Source organism: Triticum aestivum, chromosome 7B (genome assembly GCF_018294505.1).
Source record: "Triticum aestivum cultivar Chinese Spring chromosome 7B, IWGSC CS RefSeq v2.1, whole genome shotgun sequence".
In the NCBI taxonomy this organism is placed as follows: domain Eukaryota; kingdom Viridiplantae; phylum Streptophyta; class Magnoliopsida; order Poales; family Poaceae; genus Triticum; species Triticum aestivum.
Genome location: NC_057813.1, coordinates 141,370,687 through 141,379,584, shown reverse-complemented (window position 1 = coordinate 141,379,584; position 8,898 = coordinate 141,370,687). Strand labels below are relative to the sequence as shown.

The 8,898-nt window shown below is 44.7% G+C and overlaps 1 protein-coding gene across 1 annotated transcript; it reads right to left on the bottom strand.

Moving 5' to 3' along the window:
* Positions 1-663: 663 nt before the first annotated feature.
* LOC123157144 (amino acid transporter AVT6A) lies at positions 664-5,170 on the bottom strand. The gene is made up of 5 exons (XM_044575387.1): positions 4,374-5,170; positions 2,841-2,993; positions 2,201-2,404; positions 1,462-1,927; positions 664-1,152 (listed from the first exon to the last, which is right to left on the bottom strand). The coding sequence occupies exons 1-5, from the start codon at positions 4,792-4,794 to the stop codon at positions 1,011-1,013; spliced, it is 1,386 nt and encodes a 461-aa protein (XP_044431322.1). The 5' UTR covers positions 4,795-5,170; the 3' UTR covers positions 664-1,010.
* Between the last annotated feature and the right edge of the window lie 3,728 nt (positions 5,171-8,898).

The following is an 8,898-nucleotide window of genomic DNA, read 5'->3' as shown; positions in this document are numbered from 1 at the left end:
CGTGGTCTCCCCTTTATTTAGGGTTGTTTTCGTGGGCTATTCTATATCTGATCGTATCTAAAGTTCCGTTGATTTAATATAAATTTTAAGAAATATTTGAGACACTGTTCATTTTAAAATTGCCCCGAATACATTTTACACGGGGCAGAAGCATAATTAGTTTGCTACCAACATTTGGCATTGCCAATATTTGGCAAGCCAACATTTGGCAAAATCAAAAGTTGCCAACATTTGGCAACTTTTTTGTGAGATTGGCAACGAGAATTGGCAAGCAACCAATCTCTAGCCAATATTTAGCAGTTGCCAAAATTTGACATGCCAATTTTTAGCATCAAACCAATTATGCTCTAAAACACTAGTGCTACAAGCATAGAGAGTGTGTCTTTCTTCTGATGGGTTTATTATGGTGCCATAGGTGTTTCCTGTTATTTTCCTCTGAAAGCAAATATCTCCGCGCAAAGCTAATATTTGCTGCAGAAATGATGTATATTAAATTTGGTAGTTATTTCCCTCTGAAAGCAAATAGTCTTGCAAGCAGGATCTAATCATAAAACAATAGAAGGATCTATAACAAAATGAATTACCATCAGTCGATGTTAGTTTTGTATTTTATGTTCCCAAGTATCTGAAGACCAAACTTGCCATGAAAGAGTAGCCTTTACATACCGTAAGCAATAAGCACACTGCTTATAGAATTCATTATTCCAATAAGTATCTCATAACGAATACAATGTCCTTGCAGCATAAAAAACAACCGTTTACATGTCACCATAATAACTGTAATCTCACATTTGACAGGACTGTCTTGTAATGTACATTGCACAAAAGAACCTTGGCCAAATTTTGCGCATCCATCCCATAGATACAAGCATCCGACTCAACACCAAATAATTCGCAAAGCCGATCCACAAGTACCCTCTTAAATGATGTTCTTATTGACTAAGTAATGTACAAACCACCATTCATATCAATTCACTCTTCGCCCTTGACTCCTCTATTGGTTATGCAGCTCAGGCATTGGAGGAGGCACTTTTCTTATGGAATATCGAATATGCATCACTGTACACTGCTACTACGTTCGAAGTGACTGCAAGAACAATCATGAAGATGGCCAGAATCTTGTCCCACTTTTTCGCTATGCTGTGCGGATCCCTGAGATATGGAAAGCCACATGAATTAGATCACAAAACAAAGGACTGTGTTAAAGAACTAAACCTGCCCTTAATTGTATTAGGTCTACTGCCCATTGATAAAATGGTCACATAATACAGCCATAATCCACAAGCGCATTTCAAAGTCACCATGGACAGTGTTACAGCAGGTTTCTTTCTGCCTTATCTTAATTTGGTTAGGCACTGGTAGTGTGACATAGTAGAGGCAGAAATGAAGACGCATAATCTATTATTTATTTTACGAAGATAGGAGGACGTATGATGAAAAACTTGGAAAGTATCAACTTACCTTAAAGTGATTGCAGCTGGGAAAATGAAGGCAATACAAACAGCAGCAGTAGCCCCGGTAAACTGGAAGGCATCCCAGATGCTAGGAATGAAGTTTGCGGATATGAAAATCACAAGGAGGAGCACCGCTGTCATTACACCAAACCTTCTGTTATCAGAAGATAAGGGCATTGCAGAGGAAAAGAGAAGCCCATCCAAATTAAGCCGCAGTGCGTGGAATATCATGGGGAACACGAGCATAAGGTGGATAGCATAGCTGACTCTGACAGCATCACTAAGAACTGAACTATATGGAATGCCGAGGTTTGAATCAAAGTTAGCGAGCACATCAGCGAGTGTAGATTCACCAAACAGAAGATATCCAAAGAAACTTGTTGTGATATAAACAGTTGAGCATAGAGCCAGTGATGTGTGCACTATTGGCTTGATCTGGGAAGACTCCTTCAGTTCATTATGGATTGGGTGAACTGCAAAATATCAATAGGATGCCCTTAGATAACAAGCAAGATACCTTTCTGGAAATTAGCTACAAATTTCAAAAATATGTTTCAATTTTATGTTTTAAACCAATATAATCATTCTAGCTCGGTCGTGCATTTGTATTTTTATACCATTAACAACGAGATGCATACGGTCAATGAAGATTTCCAGGGCATGCAACTTTACAAATCTTATCGCCCATCTTTCTGAAAACTTTCTTCATGATTTTTTTCTCAATAAGGATAAGGATTATCTCGTACCGTTATAATGGCAAACATAAGCAGTGACAAGAACTGGCACTGCTGTGAAAAGTTCCCAGACAGATGCCAAATCAGGAACTGCAGGGAACAATTTGGGCATCGGAATTTGTCCTCGTATCAATTTCACAATAGCAATTCCGGCAGTGATAACAACGAATACAACTGCCAAAGCAACAGATATGGCAGATGTATAGCTCAGTGAATCTGCGAGAGATAAACAAAAGAAATGTGTTATCAGATACTTCCTCCGTCCGGGTTTATTAGGCCTAAAGACAATTTCTCTTAGACCAAGACATATAGTAATTTGCGCACAATAATTCTTCCATTTCACTCCCAATGCACTCTCTCACATGCATGCAGCCAATAAAAAAACATGCATGAAGTGTATTAATTTCCCAGCCATGGCACCAATAACAATGACTTTCAATGCAACAAATGAAATGATTGCACGCATGCACCTTTCCAAAACGAGGCCTTATAAAAAGGGACATGCTTGTGATGCTGAGAGGCCTTATAAACCCGGACGGAGGGAGTACTCATGAACAAAACATAGTAGCAGAATGCGGAACTAGCCAAAGGCTTCTCTTTTCGACAGAAGAAAAGAACAGTAATAGCCAGCTTTCTCAAGCACATCACTTACCGACACGCTTGAAACACGCTAGTGGAGTAAATACACCGAGAGTAGTAACCAGGAGAACAAAGAATCGCCCATTCCACCAGTGTGTGCCAAACCATCCTTCTAATACACCATAGTGGTGCTCACCACCAGAGGACGTTCCAGAAAGCACATCACCTAGAGATAAAGAGTAGTTGGTTGTATATTAGAACCAATCCCCACAATTCAAGCACCAAGAACCGCGACCTTTACAAAAGGTGGCATTTAACCAAAAATGCAAAAAGTAACAAATATATATTTAGTGCTTCCACTTTGCATTTTTGTTGGGAGGTGTATATAATGAAGGGGGAGTTAAACATTATGCAGCAACAAGAATGCAGGTGTACTGACCAAGCATCACCGGAGAAACAAACAGAGTTGACAGAAAAGAGAATTTATTCGTCAATCACTCTAACACTGCATTTCAGTTAGTACACCAACATTTCTCTTCATCAACTCTGGAGTTAGAGGATTTATCAGAGCATTTCCACCTCCCTCAATCAGAAGAGCTCGAGTGTTAGTGGATTTGGTTCTCCTGGCTGCTGAGGTGCAACTTTCAACAGATGATGACATTTGGCAATACCCCTCTGTGGCTCTCAACTTTCAGGTCTCTAAAACCTATAAGCTCCTAATGGGGGAACACTTGGTTCTGCCTGTCATTAAGTGGCTCTGGCATACCTGCTGTCAGTTGAAGCACAAAATTTTCTTTCGGCTCCTGGTGGACAACAGGCTAAACACTCGAGCTCTTCTTCATAGAAAGGATTTCTACATTGCGATGGATACAAGAGACAACTTATTCTTTCATTGTCCTTTTGCAAGAACATGTTGGTCATATATTTGCCCCAACTGGATGCCTCTGCAACAAGGGATTCAGGCTGACATAAACTCCCTGAAACTGGCCCTGGGAATACCATTTTCGTTGGAAATAATCATTCTAGTATCCTGGATTTTTCAAAGGCATCCCACCCAGCTTATATGCTTGCAGAAAGAAGTTCAAAACAGAGCTTGGATGGCTCTCTTTCAGAGCTACCAGGAAGAACTATGCCAATTTTGGTAGTTGGATCGGCTCTTTGTATAGCTTTTGCTTCAGGGAGGATCTTTTCCTTTTAATTTGTTGTTGTTGTATTTACTCTATGTATAGTTCTTTTTTTTCCTGAACCATTTCGTTTGTGCCTTATTTTTTGAAAAAACAATAAAAATACGCAGCAGAGTCCTGTTGTTTCCCTCAAAAAGAAAGTTACCACATCAGAACTCATAAGCTACTCTACATGCAGCAACCAATAGTGGTGTAATACTAGCTGTTCTTAAAGTGGTACTGTACTAGTTACTGCCCAAAATGGTACTGCTAAGAAGCTATACTGATGGTTTCTGCCTGATAGTGGTGTATTAGCTACCCAATGGAGTAGTACTAAGCACAAATAAGATTCCAAAACCACGAGAAGATTCAGCCTGTACATAAGCAAATGAACACCATACTGAATAAATAACACCGAGACAGCATGGCTGAGATGTTTTTACCTATAATAATCATGTACACGATCATGACCCCGACGTTGTTGACCACGACGCAGACCTGGAGCAGCCTCCTTCCCCACCACCCGAAGGCGTCCCCCATGACGGCGCCGTAGGACGGCGCGCCGACGACGCCGCTGAACCGCATGAGCAGCTCGACGGAGGCGTCGGTGAGGAAGGCGGCGAGCACGATCATGACCAGGCCGGGGAGGAGGCCGAGCACCTTCATGGTCGCCGGCAGCGCCATGATGCCGGCGCCGACGATGGTGGTGGACAGGTTGAACACAGCGCCGGCAAAGGAGGCGCCGTTGAACTCGTGGAAGGCGGCCTCGTCGTCGCCGCCGTCCTCCCCCTCCCATCGCCGCTTCGTCGGGAGCAGCGGCTCGCTGCTCTCCGGGAAGCTCTCCGTGACGGCCCCGGTCGTCATCTCCGGAGAGGCCGCCGCTCTAATGGAAGAATCCAACAGAAAGAAAAAGCACAATCTTTGCGGAACAGCTGATTCCTATGACTCAAGAAAGAAGCGATTTCCAAATCAGAATGCTTCAAGAGCCGGAGCTCGAAGAACAACCATGGATTTCAACGCGCGGCGGCGGGAGATACAGAGAGCGCTACTACAGATCTTCGAGCTGAGATCAGGTCCGCCACGAATTTCGCTGGGGAGGACCCAGGATTCCTCAGCTACCGGATTGGCGGCGGGGATTCCCTTCCGTGGCGTCGAAGCGACAGAAGCGGAACAGATTAATAACGGAGGAAATGGCCAGAGCGATGCTGTGGAGAAAGCTTCTTGAGCCCACTCTCCTCCTTGTGTGTTGAGACCTTAGATAACGACAGCAGAGGTTGTCAGGTCAGGTGGGGCGCGGGCAAGCAGAGCAGAGCACAATTGACAGGCTGCATCAGAAACCGGAGAAAAATGCCTTCTCGGTCTACGGTTGAGACTTGAGACTGAATTTGAGTTTGTTACTGTAGGATTTTTCATAAATAGTTTCCTTATATTTTACTGTAAAAATAGGAAGAATCACCTGTTTTTACAGCTTGTGATGAATCGCTTCGTGCAAAGAAAGAAAGAAACGCGTTCAAATTTTCTTTTCTATTAGAGACCAGCGTCTTGGGATTAATTTGAGGTTTATCAAGTATCCACAGGTTTAGGTAAATATCTAATGTAGGCAGAGTCGTGACGGTTTCGAGGAGTTCAAACTCACTCTGTGCATTTTAAAACCGAACCGAAAAACCATACCGAAAATAAACCGAACCGAACCGATTTTTTTGTTTTTATGGTTTCTGGTTTCGGTATGGTATGAACTTTTCATACCGATTTGAACTTTGATTTTTATGGTATATACCGAAAAACCGAATGGTTAACCGAATAAACCGAAGTAAAAGATAAATTTATATTTCTTGAGATGAACAACCGTACAAGTTGTCATTTTTCTTGTACATGAGTCAAATTCACTACTAAGCACCTACATTTTTCTTGTAACATTGTCATTTTTCTCTTTTTAAAATGCTAAGCACGTCCATAACCATCAACAGATGAATCAATGCATGCATATATACTTATATATATAGTTATATACTATTTGTGTAAAATAGAATGTGTTTTGAGTCATAAATTTACAAATTATTATTACGTCATTTTCAAATTCGCGTCAACTTTGGTTTTTATGGTATATACCGAAACCATACCGAAATAATTTGATATATACCGAAACCGAACCGTATTTTAATTTCATACCGTATTTACCGAAGTATTAATACCGTACATACCGAAAAACCGTATAAACCGAATCATGTAAACCGAATAAACCGAACGCACAGGGCTAGTTCAAACAACCTCTGTCCTTTGGGTAGCAAATTTTCGTTCACTCGATTTACTTCAATTTTGACAGTTTGTGCTTCCGTCTCTTTCATATCATCTTCTCCTCTCATCGGGCGATAGCTCCGGCAATGGTAACGACAAATTAACCATCTGAGCGGCTGCCCTCGGTTCGCACATTTCATGTTTTTGTTGGTTGTAAGCATATTATGAAAAGGAAAAAGGGGGAATCCATGAATGACGTAGTAAAACAACTTTCTTCTGCAAATTACGACCAAGCCTCAGGGCATGTACAATGGTAGCATATGGATACATATGCCTCATGATAAAAAGTATTTTGAGACATCTGCATTTATTTTTTCTCCCCAATGCAATCTATCATTAGTGGGCCTCATTAAGAAATAGAAAATAAAAACTCTAGTACACATGCATCTCTATTTTTTACTTCAACTTTTTCAAATTTTGTCACGGACCACACTTTTTCTCTTCAAGCACCCGTCTCCTGAAGAGGATCCCGCTTCCCTATCCGAACCTCCTTTACGTCATACCCGATCCTACATGGCATGCGAGGCATCACCTTGAGGCTATGCATTGTACATGCCCTCAGACTACCCCAGGATGAAGTGATCTACTCTCCATCACACATGGCCCCAACTAAGCTGACTTATTTATTTCTCAAAAAAAACTAAGCTAACTTATTCGATGGAAAATAGTGCCAGCGTTTGTCCTTTGTTGTTGATTCCTCGTCACTCCTTGTGTTGTCTACACATCTTCGAGTACTCGTAGAATACCCCACACATTTGTATGTTTCCTCGAGTCGTCGCTTCCATGGTCCATGTGCCGGAACAAACTGGTTGGGCCATGTCCATGTGGGTGTCTACTCACGATACTCTCGGCCGAGGGAATCATGATACTCCACCTACCTTCAACTCCATTAGCTAAGAACAATAATAATAATACCCGTGTGTTAGAGCATCTACAGTTGCATATGGCAAATCCGGACTTCAAACGCCCGGCGCGTCCGCGGGCACTGAGCGATCACTTCTCAAATTACGTCTTTCATGTTCACGTATCTCATATCGAACCCCCTATATCCATGCTAAACCATGCAACATCCATAAAAACAACATAGATCACCAACGGATAAAGAAACAGACATGTAAATGCATAGTCTGTTCATCAAAAGATCACGGTCGCATTTTCAAAAGATCACCAAAGTTCACATAATGCACAAGTTAAAACTGCATCTAAAAACTTGAAATTAAAATGGAGAAGGTGGATCTTCGCCACTTCCTCGCCGGCCCTTTCTCGTTCAGGTCGCCCACGTAGCTGTAGGCGTCGACATCTGGTGGAGGATCATCCGAGTCATCAGACAAGGCACCGTGGTCGTCGTCAGAGGAGGAGGAGGAGAGAATTATGAGCCCTTTGAGCCGCCGGACGGCCCAGTCCTGCTGTCGTTTGAGCTTCGCCGGCCGAGCCGCCTCCGACGCCTGGCGCTCGGACTGCGCAAAGGCAATTCGAAGCGCCTTGGCTTTCTTCCGGCAGAGCCGCCGAGCGTCTGTCTCTGCCACCATCAGCCACCGGCAGTAAACCCAAGCGAGGAGCCACTTGTCCTCGTCGTGCTCCGTCGGCAACCCGCGACGGCGCACAGACTGCTCTCTCGCATCCCTCTTCCTTTTCCGCTGCCTCTCGCAGCGTGCGACGGGCGTCTCCGATTCTGGCGTGAGCGTCCGGGCCGGCGAGGCGGGCACAGGAACCCGCTTCTACCCACGTGGGGGAGCAACATCCGGTGGGGGGAGGGGACGGCGTGGGTGAGGTGCGGATTTGTGCAGCCCTCATGAAGTTGCGCACGGACCGGGAAGGGCCAGCCCCGCCAGGGAGCCGCGGCGCTGCCCCGGTGTCCACCTTGGACCGCTCCAAGGCAATACGGAGGGCCAGCTCGTCGTCGACATCCAGGTAGAAATCTGAGCGGCTGCCCGAGCTCGACATGATTACTGCATTGAATCGAAACCAGAGAGAAGGAGAGGACGGAGCGAGAGAGGAGAGTAAATGAGCTAAGATTCTAAGCGGGGAGCTGGTTGAGGTTTTTTGTGGGACAACGATGGGGTCGGTGTTGGGTCGGGCCTGTCAGGCTGACGCGCCCCGGGCGTGCCCGTGCCGCCCCATATTCGCCCTACATTTGGGCTAGATACTAGGGGTCCCGGACAGTCCAGGCGTTTGAGGCCGGTTCGAGGCGTCCTGCTGGATTAATTTTTTGTGACCGGTCCACCTTGTTGGGGAACGTTGCAGAAAACAAAAATTTTCCTACTCGTTTCACCAAGATCATCTAGGAGTTCATCTAGCAACGAGTGATTAGATGCATCTACATACCTTTGTAGATCGCGAGCGGAAGCGTTCAAAAGAACGGTGATGATGTAGTCGTACTCGACGTGATCCAAATCACCGATGACCAGCGCCGAACGGACGGCACCTCCGCGTTCAACACACGTACGGAACAGCCACGTCTCCTCCTTCTTGATCCAGCAAGGGAGGGAGGAGAGGTTGAGGGAGATGGCACCAGCAGCAGCACGACGGCGTGGTGTTGATGGAGCTGCAGTACTCCGGCAGAGCTTCGCTAAGCACTATGGAGGTGGAGGAGGTGTTGGAGAGGGAGAAGGAGGCAACCAAAGGCCAGGGCGTTCAGGTATGAAGTCCCTCCTCTCCCCCACTATATATAGG

What these genes read in the sequence shown, in the direction of transcription:
- LOC123157144 (XM_044575387.1), bottom strand. Translation starts at nt 4,794, where the DNA reads ATGACGACCGGGGCCGTCACGGAGAGCTTCCCGGAGAGCAGCGAGCCG. An exon ending in AGCGTGTTTCAAGCGTGTCG is followed by an intron (nt 2,405 to 2,840) that starts GTAAGTGATGTG and finishes TATCTCTCGCAG; the next exon opens with ATTCACTGAGCTATACATCT. An exon ending in TTATGTTTGCCATTATAACG is followed by an intron (nt 1,928 to 2,200) that starts GTACGAGATAAT and finishes GATATTTTGCAG; the next exon opens with TTCACCCAATCCATAATGAA.